Here is a 14659-nt window from a genome sequence, read left to right on the forward strand (position 1 = left end):
GAAGGTTCTAAGACACAGAAAAAGCTGAACAGAATGAGAGAGAGAAAGGAAAGGAATGTAAAGAAAAAAATGCATATTTCATAAGAATTTTAAATTTCATAAAAATGAATCCTTTTAACAATCATCGCCAAACTCAATATCAAACATCCTTTAATAATATTATATTTATGTAAAAAATATTTATCTAGATATTTTAAAATTTACGGAATTTATAGAGCAACAACAAACATTTCACATAAAATTCAAAATTATTAAAAATTTTATAAAAAATGAACATTTTCATACTGATTCTGTTTAAATTCAATACCAACCAACATTGGATAATAATTTATTAATATAAAAAATTTTATCATAATTTCTTAAAATTTACGGAAGTTAATGCAACCACAATTTTTATAAAATTCAAAAATAATAAACATAAACCAAAATTTTTTTGTTAGAATTAAATACCTGTGCACAAGGCACCAAATTTTACTTGGTCACGGCCAAGACTTAAAATAGGAATATTTCTATACTTGAGAGTTAATTCTATACATCCCCTCTTCTCCCCTAAGGAAATAAATACCTGCCTTGTGCACAGGTATTTAATTTTAACGAAAAAATTTTAGTTTTGTTGGGATAACGCACTGTCATCTGCGATTTGGCTCTTATTGCCTGTTTATATATTTTAGATTTATATTTAATATTACAGAGCCTTGTTAAACTTTTAAAACATAAACCTTTTTACCAATTCTCCTCAATCTCAATACCAACCATCCTTTAATGATAATTTATTAATATAAAAAAATTTAGTCTGATATCTTAAAATTTACGGAAGTTAGAGCAACCACAAACAATTTTTGAAAAATTTAAATTGCATTAAAATTTAAAATACTACATGAAATATAAAAACGACAGTAAATAAAAGCATTGTATTGCTTTAATTGTATGTCAATTTGGAGCACTGTAAATAAAATACTTTTAGATATTTAAATAAAAAAAAATAGGTGAGCGCACGCGCACACACACACACACACACGAACATTTTTCAAAAATATAATTTTTCGACGTTTTGGAACATTTTGAACATATTAGCACAGAAATCTGAAAAAAAAATTTTTTCATGAAAACAAAGCTTTCTCTATAAGGAGAGATACTGTATGCGAAAAGAGATGAAAGGAATGTGAGAAGAACAAATAATGATAACAATCATCGTTTAATCAATGATACTATCGCCAAACATAGGCTGGTATTCATAAATATAAGATTATCTTAAGTACGGTCGATATGCTATGCGGCCATTTAATTGGTTGAATGAGATCTTAAGACGACCCAAGATTACACTTAAGACGATCTTAAATATCAGAACGGACTATGAATATACCAACCATAATGTAGTATTTTTGCTACTAAACACACGATATAGTACAATATTTGTACGATATATTACTATCGACTATCTAAATATTTTTTGTAACAAAATCAAATAGTCTAAAAAACCGAAAAAATATTTAAAATTTTTGATATTTTTATAAATTTAATGTCGTAATATCATACAAAATTCAAGGTGATTTTCGAATAAGATCATTAATTCAGATCACATTTAATCTTTTTAGTTTAGAAAGATACAGTACACTTTCTTCTAAAAAAGTAAAAAAGATAATAAAAAGACCAAATACACAAGCACAGTTAAAAAAATTGTTATACTATATATTTACAAAATAATGTTATTTTAATTTACAAAAATAATATTTAAATAATTGAGCAATTAAAAATATAAATTTTAAAAAATAATAATTAAAAAATTATATTTAACTCATACAAAAAATTAAGAATTCATATAAAAATTTAAAAATTAATTCAAATAACAAAAATTATTTTTATTTTAATTTAAAAAACTTGGCGTTACACTAAACAAAATATATATTCAACCAAAAGTGAGATGTGATTGCCAGTCCAATTTTAAAAATCAAGGAAAAGTGAGCTTTATTGACCAACACTGGCTAAATATATAACAATCTTTATTATAAAAGAAACGATGTTTCGACCCTAAATTGGGTTCTCTTCAGGCTGGCTATAGCATTAATTCAAATACAAAAAAGTTTACAATAAATTTTAACTATGATAATACTATAATGTCTATTTTATAAAAAAATTATATTGAAATTAATAATACCTCTTATTTAAAAAACACAAAAAAACGAAACGCTCATAGAGTCAATCTATAATGGAAGATCGAATATAACACAAAATAATACGTTTAATATGGAACGAAGTGTTCCCTATGACAAACTAAACAAGACAAACCGCGATTTAAATAGTCAACAAGTAAACAATGTTTAGAGAGAATTAAAAGTCGAATAAATAAGCCAAATGATCCATTACACCTAAATAACCCGTTCTTAAACTTTAAAAAGAGAAGAAAATACATTAAAATGTATATGCTAAATGAATGAAAATCATACTAAAACCGACTAACTATACCTGAAATAAAATAATATTATAAGTTACTAAGATTTAAAATAAATTAAGGATAGTGTCGTAAATTGGATTTACATTTTCAGTATCCTTTCACATATTAATAAAGTTTTTTAGTTTTTTAATAAAGATCATTTAACCTATTTCCCTCTTTTTTACATTACGTTTATTATGTAAGATTGAAACATTTGACCAATCAAAATCATGGTTAAGAGAAACTCTATGTTTACTAATGACGGAATAATTAGTTTCATGTTTTTTTTTTATGTTTGACTTATGTTCTTTAATACGTGTCTCCAAATGTGACGCTTGGTCTGCCCAACAGGCATTGCAATTACAACACGATATCCCATATACTAAATTAGTTCTCTTCAAGGAAGAAAGTTGATCTTTTCCTTTTTTAATTAATTTATCTAATCTGTTTCCAACCGTATGTAAGACTTTGAGGCCACATTCCTTTAATATTCTTTGAACATCACTACTTAATCATTTTACAAAAGGAAAAATGATTGTCTTAGATGTATCAAACGAATTTTTTACCCCCGATGGATAACTATCCTGTGATCTAAATTTTAACAATATAAGTCTTTTCCTTATAATTGTATCAATTAATGCAATAGGATAACAATTGTTCAATAAAATCTTCCTAACTATCGAAATATTTTGTGCATGAAACTTAGTGTCAGACAGTAATATAGATCTATCAATGAGACTAAGAATACAGTATACTGATTTTGTAATTGAGCGGGTGATTGGAATAAAAGTTAATATATCTTCCCGAGAAGGTCAATTTCCGGTACCAGTTAGTTATTAATTTTCGATTTTGCCTTGTAATGGAGATATCCAAAAAATTAATACAACCATTAGATTCCATTTCACACGTAAACTGTAATCGAGGATGATAACCATTAAATTTCATCAAGATACTATCGATTTGATTTGTCGGCACAATTGCGAAAATATCATCTACATATCTGCAGTACACAGACAATGACAAGGATAAAGAGTTAAAGCAATAGGTCTCCAAATCATTTATAACAAGATCAGACAAAATCGGAGAAAGTGGAGAACCCATCGGCATTCCAAAAATCTGTTCATAATAATAATTGTTAAAGGTAAAACTCGTGGAATCTGTGACAAATTCTATTGCATGTAAAAATTGATCTAAAGTAAGTTGTATTTTGAGAAATATCTTTCCATTTGTTCTTAATTGCAGAAACAACCAAGGATTTAGGAACGTTCGTGTATAAAGATTTTACATCCAAGGAAATCATACATTCGTTGTCTTTAATATCAACCTCTCTAATACCTCTCACAAACGACCAACTGTCCCTCACATGTGATACCGGCTTACTGACTGAACGAGAAAGAATGTCACTTAGAAATACAGCTATCTTGTACGTAGAACTGCCGATTGAGGATACTATAAGTCTCAAAGGAAAGTCTCTCTTATGCACCTTCGATAATCCATAAATTCTAAGCAAATTTCCATTATTACAGACCGTTATTAAACCGTAAATCACTAATGTGTGACGGAAAAACCTTATAACTGCGACATTTTAGTAAAAATTTTAGCTGTTGTTCAAATTCTACGATTTTCCTGTTAGTGCTCATCCACATTTTTAAACACGCAGTATTAATCCTTCCATGTTCTCTCGAGATGCCGTCGAAAAAACCTTTGTGTTTATATATCACATTTAATATTACGTTTTATAGTAAATGGGTGTCTAGATTGTTTTACAAATTAATGGAGAAGAATCAGAAAACTGTACAGAATGTTGAAATAAAAGATTTGAATATAAACATAAGATTCTTAAAAAATAAACTACAAAAACGTCAATGTGACGTTAAAATGATAAATTTTACGTCATAAAATGATCGACATCAAGATTTACTTTGCAATGACTGATTTATGACATGCAGTTTTATGATATTTGTGATGTGATAGAAATATATTATTACAAATTACATGATTTGTTATAATTTTCTGCAAGTTTTATAGAATATTAAGGTATATTTCTAAAGAATAACAAAAGGTCATATAACAGTCAAAATGAGAGAAGTAAAATGTAAGCTATATGTATATAATGCGCGTGCGCAGCAAAGACGAACAGATCACAAACTTATAATGCGTTTGCGTGATTTTTCCCGCTATTTTGCATCATCTGCCATGTGGTCGCATCTCATGGCTGCGTTCCGATCGCAGCCCATGTACTCTTTTGTCTGTCGTATTTATTTGTGAATTTTATTCGATGTGCTCAGAATTTATGCAAAAAAAGTGATTATATAATTACGATTTCTGATATCATCGTACATGTGCGCATATTGTAAAATTCTAATATGACTGATAAACCTGTAAGTATAATAAACTTTGTGTGAAAATATTGTACGTCTAGATGGCATGTGAGCTTTTTCCAAAAAAAAAATACTATTTTATTTGCTTTTAATATTTTTGCGCTTTGCATTCAAATACTCATATTTTATATTAATATAACATATAAAATTCATTTAATGCAATCATTTATTAGAATTAATGCATTTTGATATTCTAACCTTGCTTTTGACATCAGAAATAAGAAGTCATATTATAATTTATTTTCTCTCATGATTTTTTTATATTTTATTTTACAGCATATTTACATATTTTATTTTAGCTATTTACTGATTATTTGATTTAAATAAAAAGAAAAATATATGTTATAAATATGCTAAAGTGATTACAATATGGGTATGTTCCATAGCGACACAAGTTGACATGAGCTAACATACATAAGTATTATTCTAATATCTTTTATTATTTTTATATTGAATATTGAAAAAAGACAGAATAATGCTTATGTCAGCTTGTGTCAATTTGTGCCGCTGTAATAAGAAAATACCCAATAAGTGTCATCTTATGCAAATATATACATTTTTATTTCATATTTTATATCTATATTTATTATTTCATTTTATATCTATATTAACATATATATTAAGAATTTAATTTTTGGCATGGATTTCTCACTTCTAATGTTATCAAACAAAGATAGAAACGGTTTGCAGACAGAACTTAAGCCTTAATCAATATCTTTATCCAATATCTTATATCAATAATTTTTATAGAGTAAACGTCGTAGAGCAAGATATGCTAGACAGGAAGTAATGCAGAAGATTAGAGTGGTTGAATTGGGCTTTAAAGCGAAGAGAATTCCGGGGCATATTAATTTACAATTGCTTAATGATAGTGACAGTAGTAGTACATCTAGTGTTAATATTAATCGATGTGAGAATAGAAATGACAATATTTTTTGTATTAACACAGATAACTCTAATGGAGTTGATAGTAATATAAGTAGTAATAATTCTGATAGGCTTGAATTTGAAATAGACAACAATAATATTCACAGTAGCGATGATAATGAACATGAAGTATTAAGTAGTGATGGTAAAATTTTCGAAAAAAATCTTGAAAATCAAAATGATTTTCTTCAGAATGACGATCAAAAGCAATTGTATCTATTAACAAATTTACAAGAATGGGCAGTGAAAGGTGTAAGCTTCGTTAAAGTAGATAGTCTTCTGAAAATAATCGATCAAGTAAGCATATATATAGATTATTTAAAATTTTATTAATTAATAATACTTTATATTAATAATTTCTGCTTGTATTAATAATTAGGTGATAACACTACTGCTGCTGCCATAAATCAAATTAAGACAGAGTTGCTTCAAGAAATAAGTAGCAAACTCGACTTTGTAATAATGAACAGAACAAAAATTCTTACTTATTTATTACCAGAAGAAAGTCTTCTTTTAAAAGACCAGATAACTTTCCAGCGCTTCCTCTAAACACAATTGACGAATATGACAAATTTGAAGTTTTTTAATAATGGTACAAGTTTCTCAACAGCGGTATGTTTAAAGTAAATAAGATTTATTTATAATTTATATGATTTTGTTCTTTGTACATACTCAAACATACTTGTCAAATAAATATGATTTAGGTACAATACTTTGCGGGTCGCACGATCAGTCAAGGTAATGACTGGCAAAGTGCTGTATATTTGGTATCAAAATTACTAATAAGTAATAAATTGGCAAGAGCAATAAGCTGGGGAGGTACTAAGGACACTAAGATCGCATTAGCAAATAGTAAAATTATAGAGGCTGTTTACTGTAAGTATACTTTAATAAAAATTATAGTTTTTTATTAAAATAATAGATAGGAAATAAATAATAAATAAAAATTGCAGGCGCTGTTCTGAAAAACCAACCAAAAAGTGACCTAAAAACAGTAAAGTCAAAAATACAAAGATGGCTTTACACAGGAAATCAAAAAAAAATTTAATTACTTTAAAACATTTTTTTAGTCATGGAAAAACTACAAAAAGTATTGCCTATAGACCGATTGTCTACTAATGCTTTTGCACACGAATGAAAAATGAAGAGACGGACGTACGTTTGCACACATAACAGTTTTGCGCACAAATCGTATTGCACACAAAAATTATTGCCTACCGATTGATTGTCTACAAGCTCTATTGCGCACAAATAACAAAATAAGAGATGGAAGACCCCGATAAAATTCCGAAGAGTACTCACCCCCGATTTTTTGAAACTCAGTATTCTTACGTATTTTGATATATGTACATAATTTTAATTCTTGAATTTCCATTATGTGCATAATTTTGATTCGTTGAATTTCTATTGTGTACATAATATTTTTATTCTTAAATTTCTATTATGTTCATCATTTAATTCGCCAAATTTCTATTATGTACCTACTTAAACTTAATTAATTAATTTATTTTTATTATGTACATAATTTTAATTCATCAAATTTCTATTACATGCATAATTCTAATTCCCAAATTTCTATTATGTACATAATTTTTATTTCCTTATTTTTATTATGTACACAATTTTTATTCGTGAATTTCTATGTTCATAATTTTAATTTGTAGAATTTTCATTATATCTACATAATTTTAATTAGACGTATATTGTATACAAAATTTTATTGTTGAGTTTTTATTGTGTACATAATTTTAATTTTTACATTTACATTATGTTTAAATTTTGATTCGTCGAATTTCTATTATCTACATAATTTGTATTCTTGAATTATGTTTATAATTTTAATTCGCCGAATTTCTATTATGTACATAATTTTATTGGCCGAATTTTTATTAGGTACAATTTCAGTTATTTATCTAATAAAAATACGACAAATTAAAGTTATGTGCATAATAGAAATCCAAGAATTAAAATTATGTACATAATGAAAAATAAAGAAAACAATTATGTGCATAATAAAAATTAGGTTTGTAATAAAAATTCAGCGAAATTATGTATGTATAATAGAAATTCGAGAATTAGAGTAATGTTAAAACCTTTAAAAAAAGGTAAAAAAAGGCGACCAGTTAAGGGCACGCCATTAACAAAAATTATCCATTGCAAACCTATGTGGAATCCTATGAAAAATTAACCATTGCAAATCCATGTAGAATCCTATGAAAAATTAATCATTGCAAACCCATGTAGAATTGTATTAAAAATTATCCATTGCAAACTTATGTAGAATCCTACATTGCAAACCCATGTACAATAGAATTGTATGAAAAATTATCGATTATAAACCCATGTACAATCGTAACAAAAGTAATGAAATAAAAAAAAATTGCGACAAGTAAAAGTAGAAACTTGTACCAATGGAAAATTAAAGTTGCAGACATATATAGAGTCGTATAATGAATCAGTAAAAATTTAAATTTGAAAATGTAGAATCGTACCATAAAAAAACTTATCTTTTAAAAAAAAAGATAAACAAGATGCCAAGTCCATGCGCCATGTAAAAAAGTGTTAAACAAAAAAGTATTTTTAAATAAAAAAAATATATATCAATTGACAAAAATTTATATTCTAAAATTAATATCTCTACGAAAAGTAATGTCCAAAAATTGCGCGAATAAATAAACATTTTTATAAAAATTAAAATTTAAAAACTTACGCAAATTTAAAATTAATATAAAATAAAAAAAAATAAAAAAACTTTAGTTAAAAAAACTGGGCGCGCTGCTAAGTTTCAAAATTACAATGCACCTTAAAGTAACATTAATTAATTTAAACACAAAACATATTTTAACTGCAATGAGTTTAAAAGTAACAATTTAATTTTAATATTGTTAGAATATTATTTAGCAGCGCGCCCAGTTTTTTTAACTAAAATTTTTTTATTTCTTTTTATTTTATATTAATTTTAAATTTGCATAAGTTTTTAAATTTTAATTTTTTATAAAAATGTTTATTTATTCGCGCAATTTTTGGACATTACTTTTTGTAGAGATATTAATTTTAAAACATACATTTTTTTCAATTGATATATTTTTTTATTTAAAAATACTTTTTTGTTTAACACTTTTTTACATGGCGCATGGACTTGGCATCTTGTTTATCTTTTTTTTTAAAAGATAAGTTTTTTTATGGTACGATTCTACATTTTCAAATTTAAATTTTTACTGATTCATTATACGACTCTATATATGTCTGCAACTTTAATTTTCCACTGGTACAAGTTTCTACTTTTACTTGTCGCATTTTTTTTTTATTTCATTACTTTTGTTACGATTGTACATGGGTTTATAATCGATAATTTTTCATACAATTCTATTGTACATGGATTTGCAATGTAGGATTCTACATAAGTTTGCAATGGATAATTTTTAATACAATTCTACATGGGTTTGCAATGATTAATTTTTCATAGGATTCTACATGGATTTGCAATGGTTAATTTTTCATAGGATTCCACATAGGTTTGCAATGGATAATTTTTGTTAATGGCGTGCCCTTAACTGGTCGCCTTTTTTTACCTTTTTTTAAAGGTGAGTTTTTAGAGATTATAACGATAACGTAAAATATTTATATAATGTAAAATAATATTATAATATAATATTATAATATTATATTTTATAATGTAAAATATTTTTATCAAGTTCTAATCAAGTTAGAAAACTCATTCTCAAAATTATGAAAATTACATAACTTTATTAAATTTTTTGGTATAGTATAGATATATTATTGTTAACATAATGAATATAGTACAGGTAATCTATTTATCAGTTTATCGTGTTTTATATAAATATTATAAATATAATATTATATATATAATCTTTTTAAAATAAATTATATATTTAAATTTTATATTAATGTAGATGTCAATTAGTATGTGTCATTCAAATTTATTGTGCGTATCATTAAAAAATTATTATATACACAAATATATGAGTTATCATTGTCTTATTCGGGAAATATATATCCTAAGTGTAGACAACTAGTGACATAATTTAAAAGAATTTATATTTATATCGCATATAGTTTGCATGCAAAGCTTTTGTTTATGATATTTAAAATAATGAGATAGCAATAACATTAATAATTTTCTTCACAGATAGTGGTATTTCTATATCCATATTGATACGACAAGGTTCCATTTCATACTTTCTATGTGTTTGTACTTTGCAATTTTCTATAATATTTATATATCAGACTTATGTAATAATAATACATTGAAATTTATCGGGCAAACTTTTACGTGACATTTTATATTACACATATATATTATTTAAGTCTTTTATGCTTTGAATATCCCAGAATACACAAATATCTAAAAGAATCTTAAAGAACGTCTCAAAGACATCTTTTAGAAAACTTACAATGCATTTTGTCTCTGGTTATATTAAATTTTATGCCATTTATAAGGCATAAAGTTGTGATGTAAAATTTATAATGTTAACACTTTTATTGGCTGAAAAATTTACACTGGGAAAATATAAAATGCTGTAAGACATAGACATATATTGTTTTAGAATGCTTTGCTTGATAAAATAATTTCTTGTGTCGTAGCTAAAAATTCATGATGTATATCACTGTTCCCTGCGTTGCAAAATATCTGACAGTATGTTGCTAGTCACTTTTGATTGTAATTCCAAATTATCAATTTCTTTCTATTGAGTAACACCTTCTGGACAACATGAAGCATTATACCACCAAGGCACATTAACAATCCTATAGAGTTAAGGCCAGTCATTTGATCACCTTTCAATGCAAAGGCCAATGCTAATGTACATATTTCCTGTAAGGAACCAGAGAGAAGAAATAGAAATTGAAACATTGATTATTATATAAATTTAACGTATAAGACGGGCAACAAGAGCCAAATCGCGGATGACAATGCGTTATCCTAACGAAACTAAATAATTTTCCGTTAGAATTAAATACCGGTGCACAAGGCACCAAATTTTACTTGGACACGGCCAAGATTTTAAAATATGAAATAATCTCATATTTGAGATTTAATTTCAATACCCCCTTTAACCCCCCTACGGAAAATAAATAAATGAATGCAAGAGAAAAATATAGATCCGAAAATCGCTGAATCGGGAATCGAACCCGAGACCTTTCGCTTGCCGGGCGACTGCTCTTCCAGCTGAGCTATTCAGATCCTTTCGATTCTATACTTTTCTCTGTTATATATATTAATGTTGGTAAACAAACGCATTTTTAAGCCAGCGTGTATCAATATAAGAGTTTTAACAAGGCTCTGTAATATAAATATAAATTTAACGTATAAGACGGGCAACAAGAGCCAAATCGCGGATGACAATGCGTTATCCTAACGAAACTAAATAATTTTCCGTTAGAATTAAATACCGGTGCACAAAGCACCAAATTTGCATTCATTTATTTATTTTCCGTAGGGGGGTTAAAGGGGGTATTGAAATTAAATCTCAAATATGAGATTATTTCATATTTTAAAATCTTGGCCGTGTCCAAGTAAAATTTGGTGCCTTGTGCACCGGTATTTAATTCTAACGGAAAATTATTTAGTTTCGTTAGGATAACGCATTGTCATCCGCGATTTGGCTCTTGTTGCCCGTCTTATACGTTAAATTTATATTTATATTACAGAGCCTTGTTAAAACTCTTATATTGATTATTATATTTAATATTACTGAATATTATATTTAAATATACAAAATATGTTTGTGAATCATAGTCTTTTTATAATTTATTAAAATTGTTAGTGTTTCACTGATTGTGAAAACAAAACGTGAGACATGTCATGCGATATGAGAAGAAATAATGAAATGTGAATGAATGTTATCATTTACCTTAAATACTCCCGAGATTGACAATGTCAGACTAGAAGTGTAAGTAACAACTAAAAATTCCATCACTTCCATACTAAATGCTAAAATGGCACCTGCTATTACAGCACTTGCAGTTAATAAAATACTACCAATATCACTCCAATCGGTAACTCTAATAATTCTACTTCCTAAAATTTAATTTAATCTTTTCAATATTGTAAATAATAAAACATGCAACATATAACTAAATCATTAAGTGTCTAACAAAAATTTTTTATTGCACTTATATGAGAAAGATGTCAAACTAATTATAAAATTTTAACAAATAAAATCATCAAAAGATTTTAATGCACGGTAATTGAGTTTTATTGATTAAAATTGTAATAAGATAAATAATATCTGGAACGTTTCTGCATTCACTTTTACAACGAAAACAAATAACATTCTGTTTTAATACATGGTAAGATAAGATAATACTTATACCACACGGTTACAGATATTGCAGGTAATAACATCCAAGGTTGCATATAATACATCATATCTATCGGATCGTGGAGACCGAGTTTGGATCTTTGCATAATGAGTTGTGTCATGGTCCATCGAATACCACTTGCAAACAAAGCTAAGAGACACAATAAAAATCCGAGAATACCAAATTGAGTAGATTTATAGGTGAACATTGCTAATCCTCCTGCTATCATCACCACTATCCCTATTAGAGACCATGACTACAATAAACGATAATTATTATTTGCCTGTTAGAAGGAAATATACAAAAATTCTGATAAATATATAATTTAATTAAAATTACATAATTAAAAAAATTCCAAGTAAAAACAAACCTTTTTCTCCAGTTTAAAGAGAAGAGAAAATCCAAGAATAAATATAATGGTGGTTGATTTGCTCATGGTGACCTTATGAAGAAATTCAACTGTATAATAAATAATAATGAACACTTTGTTTTATTATATAATTGCCATTATAATATTATTTATACTTACAAAGATATTGAAATTAATGAAAGTGCCCAATTGGATAAACCAATATCCACACCGCTGTCCATGCCAGGTATCATTAACGAATAAATTATATTTTGCCATGGTAAATTTATCCGTCTGCCAGTGCAACATCTTCTGATGCAGCGTATTAATGCGGATAGTATAAACTTTATAGTCAAATGGCAAACTACTACTCCAAGTGAAAAATTAAATCCCTAAAAATATTATAACAATTATTAATAAACTTATATGTTTTCTTAAATATGTAGAAAGAATTTATTTCTATAAAGCAATATTTTTTATAATAATTAAATAATTTTAAGTTGTATATAACTAAATAATAATAAATAAAAGCAAGTTATTAATTTGTTGTACATGTAATTACTCACATACGTATTATACAGCCATGGATTATAAAATGTAAGGCCTATTGATAAAATAAAGTAAGCAGAGATCAATAAACACACTTGGTATGCTTTCCTCCAAAATGTGGCTTCTGGCTTTATTACATTTTGGAAATCTGAAACATTTTGCGGCAAATATTCTGATGTTTCTACATCATCTCTAGCAATTTGATATTTTATGTGCGAACGTGTCATATGAAAAAAAATTATGAAAAAAATTATGTATTTATAAAAAACATACCGTTTTATGAAGCTTTATGCATAAAGATATCATTAATAAATCATATTGCAGGAATTGATAAGTATATAAATTGTATAATATAACAAAATTAATTACATCGTCCATACGTCATTCGCATCACGTTATTCTGAAAAACAAAAATGAAGAAATTAAAATATTATAATCAAGAGATTATAATCGGCAATAAAGATGAAATATCGGAAATTTTTAATCGCTCACCTTGACTTTAGCGTAAGATAATGCAGTTCGACGAGACATATAACCTGGAAACAAGTGCGATAGTGACAATTGTCACTAAAATCGCCGTCTGTTGTAAAACGTGAGAACTGGACATTTCCAATACTATGCATCTATTGCATGTGTTGTGTACGTGTGATATATGTGTGCGCATGTGTTGTATACGTGTGAATACGTGTAGCACGATACTACTATGTATGCGTGGTCGATGATGATAATAATAATGATGACGGGGACGTTTCTTAAAAGAAATTTTTCAGATTTCAACTTTGCATTTATATATCTCTGCTTACAAATTACGTAGAGCAGAAATAAAGACACTTTTATTATATAATTCGAACTCAATCTATCGATTAAGTCTAGTATAAACTCGATTGCTTCAGCCGTTATTGAGGATTAGAAATTTATAATAGACTCAAATGTCCGACTCGCGTTAAGATACACGGTGTCTCGGCTACGCCCTTAACTGGTCGCGAGACACTACCGTGTCTCTTGATATATAATTCGAATTCAATCTATCGATTAAGTCTAGTATAAACTCGATTGCTTCAGCCGTTATTGAGGATTAGAAATTTATAATAGACTCAAATTTCCGACTCGCGTTAAGATACACGGTGTCTCGGCTACGCCCTTAACTGGTCGCGAGACACTACCGTGTCTCTTGATGATTGAAATTCGGCGAATTAAAATTATGTATACCTGCGAAGTAAAATTACTTTGGCGCGCAAAGCGCGCGCTTGTGTTATCTAGTCTATTCATATTTAAAAAAGTCATTTAGATAGAGAAGTGTGTGTTTGGAGTCGATATGTATTGCCTGTATTGTTGCCTCTTTTCCGGGTATGTCATTGATGGCCGATGACGTGTGTGTGTGTGTGTGAGAGAGAGAGGGGGAGAGAGAGAGAGAGAGAGAGAGAGAGATGTGAATGTAATTATACTGAATTCGCATAATTCGGGGTGTGACAGTTTGGTGACATTTTGTACATTGTGAACGAGGTTAATAAATAATAATGATAGAAGCATTGGCAATATTGATATCACGTTGTCCTCTTTTCAACATACGTGTATATATATTTGTGTATCTGTGTATTATCGGTATGTACTCTATCAATTTTATAGTAAGATTAATTAGATGAATTAATTAGAATTTATATTAATGATTATTATATGTGGAGGAGAAGGGTTTCCTCA

General features: G+C 27.5%; 2 protein-coding genes across 9 annotated transcripts; one reads left to right on the plus strand and one right to left on the minus strand.

The window, feature by feature from the left end:
* The first annotated feature begins 4621 nt into the window (after positions 1–4621).
* On the plus strand, positions 4622–8280 carry LOC114942369 (uncharacterized). Of its 2 annotated transcripts, none has more exons than XM_085483549.1 (5): positions 4622–4812; positions 5563–6036; positions 6119–6362; positions 6444–6615; positions 6693–8280. In XM_085483549.1, the coding sequence occupies exons 1-3, from the start codon at positions 4798–4800 to the stop codon at positions 6143–6145; spliced, it is 516 nt and encodes a 171-aa protein (XP_085339675.1). In that variant the 5' UTR covers positions 4622–4797; the 3' UTR covers positions 6146–6362; positions 6444–6615; positions 6693–8280. The 2 variants fall into 2 exon arrangements, with proteins under 2 accessions (XP_085339675.1, XP_085339674.1); XM_085483548.1 differs by having other exon boundaries at positions 6119–6351.
* A 1469-nt stretch (positions 8281–9749) lies between these two features.
* Positions 9750–13931, minus strand: LOC114935759 (solute carrier family 35 member H1-like). 7 transcript variants are annotated; one of them, XM_085483560.1, is made up of 7 exons: positions 13454–13931; positions 12979–13109; positions 12593–12804; positions 12434–12505; positions 12075–12319; positions 11613–11779; positions 9750–10573 (listed from the first exon to the last, which is right to left on the minus strand). In XM_085483560.1, the coding sequence occupies exons 3-6, from the start codon at positions 12719–12721 to the stop codon at positions 11773–11775; spliced, it is 453 nt and encodes a 150-aa protein (XP_085339686.1). In that variant the 5' UTR covers positions 12722–12804; positions 12979–13109; positions 13454–13931; the 3' UTR covers positions 9750–10573; positions 11613–11772. The 7 variants fall into 7 exon arrangements, with proteins under 7 accessions (XP_085339686.1, XP_085339682.1, XP_085339685.1 ...); XM_085483556.1 differs by having other exon boundaries at positions 12979–13153; positions 13454–13927; XM_085483559.1 differs by lacking the exons at positions 9750–10573; positions 11613–11779 and adding an exon at positions 13235–13246 and having other exon boundaries at positions 11999–12319; positions 13454–13926.
* Between the last annotated feature and the right edge of the window lie 728 nt (positions 13932–14659).

This window comes from Nylanderia fulva, unplaced genomic scaffold, assembly GCF_048542155.1.
Source record: "Nylanderia fulva isolate GAGA-0341 unplaced genomic scaffold, ASM4854215v1 Scaffold259, whole genome shotgun sequence".
NCBI classification, from domain to species: domain Eukaryota; kingdom Metazoa; phylum Arthropoda; class Insecta; order Hymenoptera; family Formicidae; genus Nylanderia; species Nylanderia fulva.

What these genes read in the sequence shown, in the direction of transcription:
- LOC114942369 (XM_085483549.1), top strand. An exon ending in TTCTGAAAATAATCGATCAA is followed by an intron (nt 6,037 to 6,118) that starts GTAAGCATATAT and finishes ATTAATAATTAG; the next exon opens with GTGATAACACTACTGCTGCT.
- LOC114935759 (XM_085483556.1), bottom strand. Translation starts at nt 13,584, where the DNA reads ATGCATAGTATTGGAAATGTCCAGTTCTCACGTTTTACAACAGACGGC. An exon ending in TATCTTACGCTAAAGTCAAG is followed by an intron (nt 13,154 to 13,453) that starts GTGAGCGATTAA and finishes TCAAATTGCTAG; the next exon opens with AGATGATGTAGAAACATCAG. An exon ending in CATGGCTGTATAATACGTAT is followed by an intron (nt 12,805 to 12,978) that starts GTGAGTAATTAC and finishes TAATATTTTTAG; the next exon opens with GGATTTAATTTTTCACTTGG.